At 40.4% G+C, this 14,960-nt stretch overlaps 1 protein-coding gene across 23 annotated transcripts in view; it reads right to left on the reverse strand.

Annotated features, from left to right (window-relative positions):
• Window positions 1-1,900: 1,900 nt before the first annotated feature.
• Window positions 1,901-14,960, reverse strand: part of MIA2 (MIA SH3 domain ER export factor 2) — a 116,881-nt gene continuing 103,821 nt past the window's right edge. For all 23 annotated transcript variants that reach the window (XM_051822174.2, XM_017348272.3, XM_008269522.4 and 20 more), the window contains 4 exons: window positions 11,625-11,747; window positions 4,038-4,096; window positions 3,235-3,466; window positions 1,901-2,228 (listed from right to left, as the gene is read on the reverse strand). In XM_051822174.2, the coding sequence (XP_051678134.1) occupies window positions 2,062-2,228; window positions 3,235-3,466; window positions 4,038-4,096; window positions 11,625-11,747 (581 nt within the window). In that variant the 3' untranslated portion in view covers window positions 1,901-2,061. The remainder of the gene's footprint in view (window positions 2,229-3,234; window positions 3,467-4,037; window positions 4,097-11,624; window positions 11,748-14,960) is intronic.

Below are 14,960 nucleotides of genomic sequence, written 5' to 3' on the forward strand. Positions count from 1 at the left end.
CCAAGTGCTTGGGACCCTGCACCCGCATGGAAGGCCTGGAAAAAGCTCCTGGTTCCTGGCTTCAGATCAGCTCAGCCTACCATTGCAGCCATTTGGGGAGTGAACCAGCAGATGGAATACCTCTGTCTCTCCCTCTCTCTCTAACTCTGCCTTTCAAATAATTAAAAAAAAAAAATACAAACCTGATTTAGGGGAACACTCTATAAAACACTCCATAAAAATACTGATTGAATCCAGAGCTCAAAATGATAACACACTGCCTCAGCACAGTTATTGTAAATCTCAAAATTCCCACAAAAATGTATCTTACAAATGGAGAGGAAAAACAAAACTATACAAGTCAACCATTGAGTTAACTATGATTAAAATTCTAAAATTCAACACTACATAATATCTTTGTTTTCTTCAAATTATGATCAATTTGTCTTTTACTTTCAAAAATTTATGTTTATTTGAGAAGCACAGATACAGGGAGAGAGAGGCAGACAAAAACTAACAGACAACAGAGCCCCATTTTCTGGTTCATTCCCCAAATGCCCACAAATGCTAGGACTGGGACAGGGCTACAGCAAGAAGCCAGAATTCAATCCAGGTCTCCCACATGGCTAGCAGAAACTCACGTTTGAGCCATCACCACTGCCTCTAGAGTCTGCATTAGCAGCAAGCTGGAGTCCGGAGTTGGAGCTAGGTATCAAAACCCAGGTACTTGGGGGCCAACGCCAGGGCACAGTGTGTTAAAGCCCTAGCCTGCAGCGCTGGCATCCCATATGGGTACCAGTTCAAGTCCTAGCTGCTCCACTTCCAATCCCGTTCCCTGCTAATATGCCTGGGAAAGCAGCAGAAAATGGCCCAAGCCCTTGGACCTCTGAACACACACGGGAGACCCAGAACAAACTCCTGGCCTGATAGGCTCAACTCCAGCCATTGCAGCCACTTGAGCAGTGAACCAGCAGATGGAAGACTGACCTACCTACCTACCTACCTACCTCTCGCTCTCTCTCTCTCTTTTAAATAAAATGAATCTTAAAAAAAAAGCTAGGTATTCCAATATGAGACAGAGGAGTGTGTGTGTGTGTGTGTTTATGATTTATTCATTTATTTGAAAGAGTTACACAGAGAGAGAAGGAAAAGCAATGAGGTCTTCCATCTGCTGGTTCACTCCCAAATGGCCGCAATGGCCAGGGCTGAGCCAGGCTGAAACCAGAAGCTTCATTTGGGTTTCCCACGTGGGTGGCCGGGGACCAAGCACTGGGCCATCTTCTGCTGCTTTCCCAGGCACATTAGCAGACAGCTAGATCAGAAGTGGAGCAGCTAGGACATGAACCGACAGCCCATATGGGATACTGGCATCGCAGCCAGCAGGTTTACCCACTACGCTGCAACACTGACCCTGATGCAGGAGTCTCAACCACCGTTTTACCCATTAGGGCAAGCATCCATCCCTCATTTTTGACTCTGAAAAGTGTATTAAGGTGTGCCTTTATACCACTCATGTCTATTTTCAAGAAGCAAGACACATATTTTGTAACATAACTGAAATCAGAAAGACCCAAATAAAGCTTTAGTTTTGAACTTCAAATGTACTGACACAAGAAAAAAAACAAATAATGGAATTGTATTTATGGGAAAACTAACTAATTTTATTATTATTATGGATGCCCAACAAGTCTTTAAATCAGTTAAAATTTATTTGATTAAGCATAAAGTTACGTTCACATTTCTCTACAACCATAGTAAACACAGTTCTTGGCCTAAAGATATAGCCTTTGGAATTTAAAACATCCCCAACCGCAATATTACATATATAAAACTCCCACTGTTTATGTAATAGTGGATTAGTCAAATTAAAATAATTATACTATCTAGAGCAAAATAAAATGAAAATAATTTACTCATAAGATTCATATTTAAATCATCTTTATTTACAAAATGCTATCCTGAGAATTATAATTCCATTAGGCTTCAATTTGAGCGGAAGTACAATCACTTAAGTAACAGCGGTTACTTAAACTGAAAAGGTGAGATAGGTCAAGATCGCTTCTGGAGAGATCAGAAATAGCATCAGGTTTCTTGCTGTGGCTCTGGGTGTTCAGCAGCAGGCTCGTCTGAAGGAGGAATCGGCCCTGCGGGGAACTCACTTCTGTTTTCAGGATGTGGGGGTGGGGGGAGAAACCCAGCTCTTGGGGGAAGGTAATAAGGATAACCCCTCGGAGAATACACATTTCTCACTGTTCAAAGAAAGTGGTAAAAGAGATTTTTTAACTTAAAGAACCTGTATATCGCAGCCCCAACAATTCACTCCCAACACTTATTTTTACATTCAAAAATGGACCAGAATAATACCTTAATATAACAAACTAATTTGTATAATACTAAGAAAAATGTATCCTCTTACATATAATTAAAGGAAACATCATTAATTTTAGACATGATTTTTTTCCATATTACTTTTTAAAACAAAGAGGATTATATCAAAAATATACAGAACTTACCTTAAAAAAACTTCATGTAACATAATTCTCACCAGAATTAAAATTATGCTAAAACACTTTCAATTATATCAAAAATTGTATCTTAAAATGTCCCAAACAAAATTCATTTTAATTCACCTTAAACTTCAAAAGCAGAGGAAGAATGAGGTGAGAAATGGCATCCTATAAGACAATTAATAGGCTTTTGCCCAATATTTGTTAAATATTTATTATGCAGGAACCTGTATTTCTCAATGGTAAAATATGGACATAAAAGCAATAAATTATATATTTTTCTTATGTGAAGCTATTAAAGTAGTTCAATATATTCATCAAACAGACAAAACATGATAAATACATCTTAGGTTTTAAATAAGTAGGACTACAAGGGAAACTACTTGTAAAATACTCTTAAAAATACTTTAACCAATAATTTTATTGCTAATATAAACTATGATAATTTTAAGTAACAGCCACAATAACCTGTTTCTATCAAATGATACACAAATAATTTTAGTCTTAATATAAGGCTGCAACAAAAAGCCAGTGAGTTTCTTTACTACTAAGATAACTCATGTTGACAGCCCAGTACAGTCTACTGATGGCTGGCTACCTTCCCAATTTGGAAAAGTAATGGTATACTCACAGACCATTAGAAAAAATTTTTTTCTTTCACTGTATTACTATATGAATCAATAGTAAAATCAGCATCTCTGATTTACTGTATGAAACACTAAGGTTTAAAGGAAAAAAAAAAGCATACTTGCAAATGGAGGAGGTGGTGGGCCAGGAACAGGGAAATCCCTTGGTGGAAAAAAATCTCTGGGAACGCCATACACACTTCCTGGAGGACGGGGCGGGAAAGGAGGTCCTCTTCTCATGAACGGATCCACTGGTAACAATGGCCCTCTGATCGGAGGAGGAGGGGGAGGGAAAAAGCCAGGGCGAGCTGCTTCACCTTCAGCAGGAGCAGATGAATCAGGCACATTTAGCTTCTGTAACAAAGTGACATATGGCAGTCACCAACACAACTACAAAATTTGCAACAGTTTTCCTGAAAATCTTAGGCTCAGAAGAAAGCACCTAGGCACCTAGCCAGAAGCAGTCCTTGACAGAGCTTTCCAGGTAAACATATCAGCTACCACTAATATTTTATAAAATCAACAGAAAACAGTTTTAATCAACAAAGCAACAGTCTGGGTAAAGATAAACACAAACAGTCTAAGAGTAGCAAAATGTACATTTTTCAAGCATATACTAAAAAAAAGCAAAACAGTTTAGTTTACATTTTCCAGGTGACCTAAGTTAAAATTGTAAAGGTATAATATCAAAAATATACTTTAAAATATTCAAAAATAATCCAAGGGGGAATATAAAAAATCTTGCTAAACTAACACACTAACTTAAACCACCATTATGCGAGTTGTACTTTACCACCACAGGTTATAATTCAGAAAAGAAACAGATTTAAACAGAAAACTAATTATTAGCCACATTTCTATTCTAGTAAACAAGAGATGAGAAAGCTCCTGAGTACACAGGAAAACTTCCACTTTGAATACTTACGCCAAGATTGTCTTTGGTATCATTTCTACTAGATTCCATTTCTGAAGACACTGTCCCATCTAGATAGACATAAAAGTTGAACCATGAAAAATGTGTTTTATCATTTCATTGCTAGAATATTTCTAGATCACAAGGGACACTGGTATTTTCCCACCTTCTGTTGGCACATAAACCACCTTGACCCCAGCATCCTATATTAGGTCTTGTTCTTATGAACATCTGAAGGCACCTGGAAATTCTGTTAAACTCAGTTCTACGACAGGATGAAGCAGTGCTTTGTTTCTCCAGTTCGTCCCTATCAGTCCGGCTCCAGCATCAGAAAGAGCTGTCTAGAAGGTAGCACTCCTCTCCTTCCTTCCAATCTTCTCTCCCTTTCTCCCCCTCTTCCTTCTTTATTCTTCCATCAGTTAATACAGACTAACCTTTAGCCATTGTTTATAGATAAATGTTCCCAGACTGTATTATCAGAAACTGCTCAGTCCCTGAGGACATAAATTCAGACAACCTTCTTCTCTCTCACCACAACTATCCGTCGTCTCTTAGCTTTCTCATGTAATCACTCTCACTACACCTGTTCTTGGATGTCAATGGGGCCTTTCTTCACTTCTCTACCAAATTCATCAGTCCAGCCAATCCACATCCTTGCTCTATGGGTCATTTTTCATTTGTACTTGACAACATCCCAAGCCTAGATTAATCTAAATCTCTGCTTCAACTTTACCTGTACCTGAGACACTTGGCCCTGCTATAGAGGTTTAAAAAAAAAAAAATCCATGAAGATTGGCAGCATTCAAACTAACAGACACCACCATACTATACTTCCAAATGCACAACACCTTCTCTTCATCTCTGCCTTGTAAGCTGGCTTCCTCTTCAGCAATGTCAAACATTCATTCTCCTTAAACCCTACTACACTCATCACTTAGAAACTCCCTTTTTTGGGGGGCTGGGACTATGGCTCAGCAGGTTAAAGGCACGGCCTGCAGCATCAACATCCCATATTGACCCTGGTTCGAATCCCAGCTGCTCCACTTCCAATCCAGGTCCCTGCTAATGCACCTGGGAAAGCAATGGAGGATGGCCCAAGTGCTTGGGCCCCTGCACTCATGTAGGAGACCCGGAAGAAGCTCCTGTCTTCTGGCCCAGTCCTGGCTGTTGTGGCCATTTGGGGAGTGAACTAGCAGATGGAAGATTTCTTTCTCTGTCTCTCCTTCTCTCTCTAACTCTACCTTTCAAATAAATAAATAAATCTTAACAATAACAAAAAAAGAAACTCCCTTTTTTAACTGAATACTATTTTTAACATTTTTAATTTACATTATAGTCAAAGGCTTAATGTTCACTAATTCAACAAAGAAACTACTATGAACAACTACATGCTAACAAATTGGAAACTCTCAAAGAAATGGATAAATTCCTGGACACAAATAACCTACCAAGATTAAATCAAGAAGACATAGAAAATATGAACAGGCCCATGACAAGCAAAGACATTGAAGCAGTAACTAATAGTCTCCCATCAAGGAATAGTCCAGGATTTGATGGCTTTACTACTAGATTCTACAAAACATTTAAAGAGTAACTAACTTTTTGTTAACAAGCACACAAAGGTACTGCAACTATATTCCTATGACCTTTCCTGCTATTATTATGGAAAAGGATCCTTTAGACAACCAATGATTTGTACTCAGAATCCTGGACTCAGCTTCCTCAAGGACTTTCCTCTCTCCCTGTAGGTTCCCTCCTCTCTTTCTGCTAGATCCAAATGTTTCCTGATTATTTATCCATTATGTCACATCATCCTATATACAGGATGCCTATAAAACTTAATTGAGCAATAAATATACTGCTTATGGTAACTCTGAAATAAATACTTTGTCAGTGAAATAAAATTCTCAGAATTGAAAAGCTGTTACTTGGTTAAAAAATGAAACTCTGCCTCCAGCTACTCTCTGATCCACCATCAAGAACTGACACACACACACACACACACACACACACACACACACACGGTGGTCTCCCATTCTGTCCTCATTTGCAATCTATTTGCAACATCCACTGCTTCACTGAAATTATCTTCCCCCAAGATGAAAATGTCTCTATGTGTACTCAATTACAATAGGCACTTCCAGTTCGTATTTTACATTACAGTGATCCCTTCTTTGTGGTTTTACTTTCGAGTTTCCGTTACTCATTGGCTTTAGTTATCCACTGACAACCTTGGTCAGAATCTATTAAATGGAAAACGCCAGAAATAAACAACTGACAAATGCTAAGTTGCACACTGTTCCGAGTAGCACGATAAAACCTCACCATCCTCCTCAGTCCCACTGGGAGTGTATCAGCCCTCTATTCAGCGTATCCATGCTGCATCTGATACCGCACCAGTAACTACTTAGTAACCATCAGCTGTCACAGTGTCACAGTGTTTGTGTTCAAATAACTGATGCAAGGCAGCATCAATCCATAAAACATGGAAGGAGACAGATTAACTCTGGTACCGTGAGGTAATGCTGCATGGTGTACTGGGGGATATGTTATAAGGTTCAGTACTACCTATGGTTGCAGGCATCCATAAGGGCTCCCGGAACATTTCCCCCTGGATATGAGAGAACTACAGTACTTCCCACCACTGCTGACCACCCCCTTCATTTTCAAATATTCCTGGCCTTCAGCTTCCATGGAAGGACGCTTCCTTCTCTCTACCCTTCCTTTCTGTTGCTTCTCAACCTCCATGGTGACTGCAACTGATAACATCCCCCGAATTCTGCACTTGGCCCTAATCTCAACTCACCTCCTTCAAAAATCTTATCTACGCCTATAACTTTTGTTAGATTTATACTGCTAATGATTCCTACCCCTTTAATTCAGACCCAGATATGACTACCAAGACCTTGTGGCTTGACCTTGCCTCCTTGAATATTCATGCAGGTGTATCACATCTGCCACTAATTTTATCCATTCAAAATAAAACTTAAAATCTTCCTGGTGAACTTGCTCCATGTTCCTTATCTCAGAGCAGTGAATGGCATCTGTATTTACCCAGGTTGTGACAGCCAAGAACCTTGGCAACAGACAATACCCCTACCCATATCCCATATCCCTTCAATCCTGAATCCTCTAAATTCTCTATTTTCTATGTCTATTAACATCCACCCTATTCACTGTCACCATATCACTCATCGAGATTCCTGCCATAATTTCCTAAAAAGTTATACTGCCTCATGTCCTCTATTCTAATCTCCATAATGTAACCACAGAAATGTATCTAAAAATGCAGATCTTACTATATCTCCACTAATCTTTTGTGTATTCCCATTATCCTGATAACAAGTTCCGCATTTCTGAACATGATTCAGAAGCCCTTGTAAAAATCTATATAATCAGGGCAAGTGCTGTGGTACAGTAGGCTAAGACTCTGCACGCAGTGCCAGCATCCCATATGAATGCCAGTTCAAGTCCCGGCTGCTCCACTTCTGATCCAGCTCTCTGCTATGGCCTGGGAAAGCAATGGAAGATGGCCCAAGTGCTTGGGCCCCTGCACCAGTATGGGAGACCCGGAAGAAGCTTCTGGCTCCTGGCTTCGGATCGGCACAGTTCTGGCTGTTGCAAACATTTCAAGAGTAAACCAGAGGATGGAAGACCTTTCTGTCTCTCAAATAAATAAATAATCTTTTTTAAAAGTCTATAGATACAAAACTTTGAGGATTCTAAGATGGTGGATTAGGGAATGATGTACTGTGCTAGGCAAGGGATAAACAGTAAAAAAAAAAAAAAAAAAAAAAAAAAAGTAGAGGAAATAGTCTACATTGGAAGTTCTACAAAAGAAGAGGAATGCTGTGCACCTGTGTGGAAACTGCAGACACACAGGATGAACACAGACACAACACAAACTGCAACAGCCAAGAGCCAGAGCAGGCGGCAGCTTAGAGATGAGGTTAAGACCAGACTACAGTAACTCGTGGTGATACAGCCAGAGGGAGAGCCTGGGTGAAAGTCTGGACTGGAGCCCTAGGGGCTAGCACTTACTAGTGATTACCCATGGACCCAGTGGAAGTAAAAGGCGCACATTTATCTCGCCCCATCCTCCCCACAATGGCGTCTGCTGCCCTGCTGAGAAAGGGCACTGCGGAAGCCTTTGTGAATGCGCTGCAACTGGCTGAGACAGAACACCATCTTCTTGGCAGTACTGGAGGGGAGAGGGCTGCATTTAGCTAGTGGCTCTTAGATACACATGTGATCCAGAGGTTCTAGCAGAGAGAAAGATCCACAGTCCCCACCGACTTTGAGCCTGGCTGGAGGACTGACAGGTGGCTGGGCACCCACGTAGGACTGTGAGGTGCCCCCAGCCTCCCAATACACCACAGGCTCTGGAGCTCAATCTGCCTAGGCAGAGCTGGCTCAGGGAACAGCTGCCTCTCTGCTGACTGGTCAGGCTGGCAGCGCAGAGCGGAACCTCTGCACCCAGCAACTGTAGGAACCTCAGTGCTGAGACCGTGGAGATTCGGTGTCTACATGAGAGGGTGTGCAGGGGATAGCTGGGTCCCTGGGGAATCACTGAAGGTAGCTCCACATGCTTGGAGCTTCTTGGTTGCCTGGGATGGGTCACTGCAGCAGGAACTGTGCTCAGGGTGAGGACTGCACAGATCATTTGTACAGACATACAGAAACGCAGATGAGTGCTGAACTCATTGGGGGCTAACACAAGGGCATTGCTCAGCCTGGAGGAGAGGGGGTGATCACACCAACAGATGTGACCATTTCCCCCCTTTCTGTTAACAAGAGGAGATCTATCACACTCAACTTGGGTGTCACCCTGGATACTCGTCCCACCTGAAGCACCGACTAGAGCTCCCTGACCACACCCACCACATACCTCTTGGTAGGCACTGAGAGTGCAGTAAGCCACAGAGGCATTGTTCAAAGATAAAAGCCATCAGAGTGAAAAACCAACAAGAAACTCCACAAATGTTTAAAAATAAACCCAGAAATTCAAGAATAAGGAAGACACCATGAATTCCTCCAAAGGAACACAGCATTTCAATATTGCAGTGTGAAGATGAAAGGATTGAAAAAATGCCAGAAATAGAATTCCAAAGATTAATCATAGGATTACTCAAAAGCAATCAGAAACAAGCCACAAACTAAAGAAAAACATACATGCCATGAATGAAAATTTTCCCATGAAGTTGAGATTTTAAAGAGAAATCAAATGAACTATTAGAAATGAAGAATTCGGGCCGGCGCCGCGGCTCACTAGCCTAATCCTCCGCCTAGCGGAGCCGGCACACAGGGTTCTAGTCCCGGTCAGGGCGCCGGATTCTGTCCCGGTTGCCCCTCTTCCAGGCCAGCCCTCTGCTGTGGCCAGGGAGTGCAGTGGAGGATGGCCCAGGTGCTTGGGCCCTGCACCCCATGGGAGACCAGGAGAAGCACCTGGCTCCTGCCATCAGATCAGCGCGGTGCGCCGGCCGCGGCGGCCATTGGAGGGTGAACCAACGGCAAAGGAAGACCTTTATCTCTGTCTCTCTCTCTCACTGTCCACTCTGCCTGTCAAAAAAAAAAAAAAAAAAAGAAATGAAGAATTCAACAGATCAAATAAAAATGCAGTAGAAATACTTAACAATAGACTTGGTAAGGCAGAACAAAGAATATCCAACTTAGAAGACAAATTGCAGGAAATCTTTCAGTCAGACCAAAAAAGTATAAGAAGAAATTCAAAAACTTAAAAACCATGTTTAAAGAATTATGGAATACTATTAAATGACCAAATATATAAGTCTTAAGAGTTCCTAAAGGTGTAGAAAGAAAAAATCGACTACAAGGCCTATTTAGCGAAATAATTACAGAAAACATCCCAAATTTGGAGAAGCAGAAGATGGCCCAATTCCTTGGGCCCCTGCATGCACATGGGAGACCCAGAAGAAATTCCTGGATCCTGGCTTCGGATCAGCTCAGCTCCAGCCATTGCAGCCAACTGGGGAGTGAACCAGCAGATGGAAGACCTCTCTCTCTCCCTCTCTCCTTCTTTCTGTCTCTCTCTCTCTCTGCCTCTCCTCTCTCTCTGTGTAACTCTGACTTCCAAATAAATAATTTTTAAATAAATAATTTTTTTAAAAAATTAAGAGTGGGAATGGGAAAGAGAAGAGGAAGAAAGGTTGGAGCGTGGGTGGGAGCAAGGGCAGGATGGGAAGTAGCACTATGTTCCTAGATCTGTATATATGAAATACATGAAACTTGTATAACTTAAACAAAATTTTAAGAAGTTTTTAAATTAAAATATCTATATAATCTATACAGAATGGGAGGAAATATTTGTAAATGATTCACCTGACAAAGAGTTAATAACCAGACTACACAAAACACAACTGAACAGCAAAAGCAAATTAATAATAATCCAATTTAAAAATGGGCAGATCTAAACAGACATTTCTTAAAGACATACGACTGGATAACACATACAAGAAAAGTACTCAACATAACTATGCAAATCAAAACTACAATAAGGAGCAGCTGTTTGGTTTAGTGTTTAAAACACCCCCTGGAATGCCCACACCCCATATTGGAGTGCCTGGATTTGGGTCTCAGCTCCACTCCTAGTCCCAGCTTCCTATTGAAGTTGGAGCCTGCTGCCCACAAGGGAGACTCAAATTGAGTTTCCAGATCTGCTCTGGCCTGGCCCAGCCTTAACTATTGCAGGCATCTGGGGAGCAAACCAGCAGATGGGAGAAGTCTCTCTCTCTTTCTCCCTCACACTCTCTCTGTACCTATGCCTTTCAAATAAAACGTTCATAAATAAAAACTTTTAAAAACACAATGAGACATGACCTCACTCCAGTTAGATTGGCTACCATCAAAAAAGACAAAAAGTGCTAGCAAAAAGGGTAAAAGGGGGCTTTAACCCACTGTGCCACAGCACCAGCCCCAGGTAAAACTTTTTAAATGGTGTTAGTTCACAAATGGGTGTCTAATAACACACATACTTTCATTCCCTTAAACTTGAATTAACAGAGGGAAAAACAATTTCAAAAGCCAAATAATTTCAAAAGCCAAGCAGACTGGAAATCTGCTTCTTCTTTTATTCCAAAAATAGTCATTTTCTAAAACAAATATTCCAAGGCCGGTACTGGGACATAGCAGGTAAAGCCGCTGCCTACAGTGCTGGCATCCCATTGGGTGCCAGTTCGAGTCCCGGCTGCTCCTCTTCTTATCCAGCTCTCTGCTGTGACCTGGGAAAGCAGTGGCCCCTGCACCTACGTGGGAAACCCAAAGAAGCTCCTAGATCCTGGCTTCACATTGGCTCAGCTCCAGCCACTGTGGCCATCTGGGGAGTGAACCAGTAGATGGAGGACTTCTCTCTCTCTCTCTCTGCTTCTGCCTCTCTAAAACTCTGCCTTTCAAATAAATAAATAAATCTTTAAAAATAAATAAATATAAAATAACCAGAACCATAAAATCAGGAAGCTTCAGGAAATAGATATTATATTAGCCTTACGAGACAGCAGAGATAGGAATTATACTCATTATTAGTTCTGTATTCAACCATCAGTTCTTTATAATGCCACAACTGCTAAAACTTTTTTTCCTTACCCACTTTATCCAAAGAAGGCATATTAAAACTTCTCAGTTCTGCTGGTCCAGATAATCTACCCGAATTAGAATAAAATCTCTCTTGCCTTTGTGGAGGAAGAGCTGGGTCAGAATATGGTTGGCCTAGAAAACAAGTTTTTAAAATATTCTCATTAATATAAACCTAAGACAAACTTACTTAAGTTTAATATATTGAAGATGACATTTCTCATAATTCCTGAAAAAGTCAGATTCATGTTATCAATAGACAATAGTACACAATTTAAGAAAATGGCATACTTTTTATAGGTGGCAACTTTGTATAAACCCAAATATGGATTTAGAAAGTTTCAAAACAAAAATATGGAAGTAAAAAATGAAATTAGAATATGTGAAAATTGAATTTAGCTATACATTTATATGTATATATGTATGTAAATTCATTTAACTTTCAACTGCAATAATAGCAAGTGGAAGTGGATATATTAATATATCAAAAAGCTGAGGCAATAGCGACTAGCACAGGAGAAAGACAGAAAATGTAAGCTGAGCAAGAAATTTAGCAAAACAGATGACAATCTGTCACTGAAGTAAAACATGTATTATTCAGAGGTCATCGGTGGTCAAACTTTGACTCACTTCATTATTTTGAGATTTGGCACTCATGTGGTTCACACTGCCAAGATTAACAACAACTATTTAGGGGCCGGCGCTGTGGCACAGTGGGTTAAAGCTGCGATTTGCAGCACCAGCATCCCATATGGGTGCTGGTTCAAATCCCGGCTGCTTCACTTCCGATTCAGCTCTCTGCTATGACCTGGGAAAGCAGTGGAAGATGGCCCAAGTCCTTGGGCCCCTGCACCTGCGTGGGAGACGCAGAAGAAGCTCCAGGCTCCTGGCTTCGGATCAGCTCAGCTCTAGCCATTGCAGTCATTTGGGGAGTGAACCAGCAGATGGAAGATCTCTCTCTGTCTCTCTATAATTCTGCCTTTCAAATAAACAAATTACTACAGTAATATGCCAACAAATTGAAAAAAATCCAGAAGAAATGGATAGATTCCTGGACATACACAACCTACCAAAATTGAGCTATGAAGACACAGAAAACCTAAACAGACCAAAAACCAAGCCAGAGATTGAATCAGTAATAAAGATCTTCCCAACAAAGAAAGGCCCAGGACTAGATGCTTCACTGAATTCTACCAGACTTTTAAGAACCAATCTCAATACTTCTCAAACTATTCAAAGCAACTGAAAGAGAAGGAATCCTCCAAACTCCTTCTATGAGGCCAGCATCACCTTAATTCTAAAACCAGAAGATACAACAGAGAAAGAGAACTATAGACCAGTATCTCTGATGAGCATAAATACAAAAATCCTCAACAAAACACTTGCTAAATTAGTCTAATAGCACATCAGGAAGATCATTCATCCAGACCAAATAGGATTTATCTGTGGTATGCAGGGATGGTTCAACATTTGCAAATCAATAAATGTAATACATCATGTTAACAAACTGAAGAATAAAAACTATGATTATCTCAATAGATGCAGTGAAAGCATCTCATAAAGTACAACATCCTTTCATGATAAAAATCTTAAGCAAACTGGGTATAGAAGGAACATTCCTCAACATGATCAAGGCAATAGATGACAAACCCATAGCCAGCATCCTATTGAATGGGGGAAAGTTGGAAGCATTTCCACTAAGATCCAGAATCAGACAAAGATGCTCACTTTCACTGTTGTTATTCAATATAGTCATGGAAGTTTTAGCCAGAGCTAAACAAATTGGAAAGGAGGAAGTCAAATTATCCCTGTTTGCAGATGACATGATTCTATATACAGGGGAACCAAGAGACTATTGGAACTCATAAGAGAGTTTGGTAAACTAGAAGGTTATAAAATTAACACACAAAAATCATTAGCCTTTGTATACACAGATAATGCCATGGCTGAGAAAGAACTTGTAGCATCAGTTCCATTTATAATACCTACAAAAAAATTAAAAACCTTGGAGTAAATTTAACCAAGGAGGTGAAAGATCTCTGTAATGAAAATTACAAAACACTAAAGAAAGAAATAGAAGACACCACATTATTCCATGTTCATGGAAGAATTAATATTAAAATGTCCATATTACCAAAAGCAATTTATAGATTCACTGTGATCCCAATCAAATACCAAGGACATTCTTCTCAAATATGAAAAAAATAATGCTGAAATTCATATGGAAACACAAGAGACTCTGAATAGCTAAAGCAACCTTAAACAACAAAAACAAAGCCAGACGCATCACAATACCAGATTTTAAGACCTAATACATGGGGCCAGCGCTGTGGCCTAGTGGGTAAAGCTGCTGCCTGCAGCACTGGCATCCCATATGGGCACCAGTTCAAGTCCCAGCTGCACCACTTCCAACCCAGCTTTCTGCTATGGCCTGGGCAAGCAGTAGAAGATGGCCCAAGTCCTTGGACCTCTGCACTCACATGGGAGACCCAGAGGAAGCTCCTGGCTCCTGGCTTCAAATGGGCATAGCTCCAGTCATTGTGACCATCTGGGGAGTGAACCAGCAGAAGACCTCTCTCTCTCTTTCTCTCTCTCTCTACCTCTGCTCTCTAACTCTGCCTTTCAAATAAATAAATCTTTAAAGAAAATAAAAAGACAGGGTAGTTATAATCAAACTAACTTGGTACAGGCATAAAAATAGACATGTAGACTTATGGAACAGAATAGAAACTCCAGAAATCAATCCAAGCATCTATAACCAATTAATCTTTGACAATCCGTGTTGAGTCTCTTCAACAAAAAGTGGTTGGAAAACTGGATCTCCACATGCAGAAGTATGAAACAAGACCCCTACCTGACACCATATACAAAAATCCACCCAAAATGGATTAAGTATCTCAATCTACAAACTGATAACATCAATTAAAAGAAGAGAAAATTGGGGAAACTCTGCAGGACAATAGCATAGGTGAGACTTCTTGGAAAAGACCCCAGAAGCACAAGCAATCAAAGTCAAAATTGACAAATGGGATTACATCAAGCTAAGAAGCTACTTCATTGCAAAGGAAACACTCAGAAAAGTGAAGAGGCAACCAACAGGATGGGAAAAAATATTTGCAACTAAGCAACTGAGAAAGGATTAATATCCAGAACCTAAAAAGTTCAAGACACCCAACAACAACAAAACAAGAAATCAGCAAAGGACTTCAACAGGCATTTTTCTTCTTTTTTTTAAGACTTTTATATTTTTTTATTTATTTATTTGACAGGTAGAGTTGCAGACAATGAGAGAGAGAGAGAGGGAGAGAGAGAGACAGAGAGAGAGGTCTTCCTTTTCCATTGGTTCAC

The sequence above is a fragment of the Oryctolagus cuniculus genome, chromosome 12, assembly GCF_964237555.1.
Source record: "Oryctolagus cuniculus chromosome 12, mOryCun1.1, whole genome shotgun sequence".
Classification (NCBI taxonomy): domain Eukaryota; kingdom Metazoa; phylum Chordata; class Mammalia; order Lagomorpha; family Leporidae; genus Oryctolagus; species Oryctolagus cuniculus.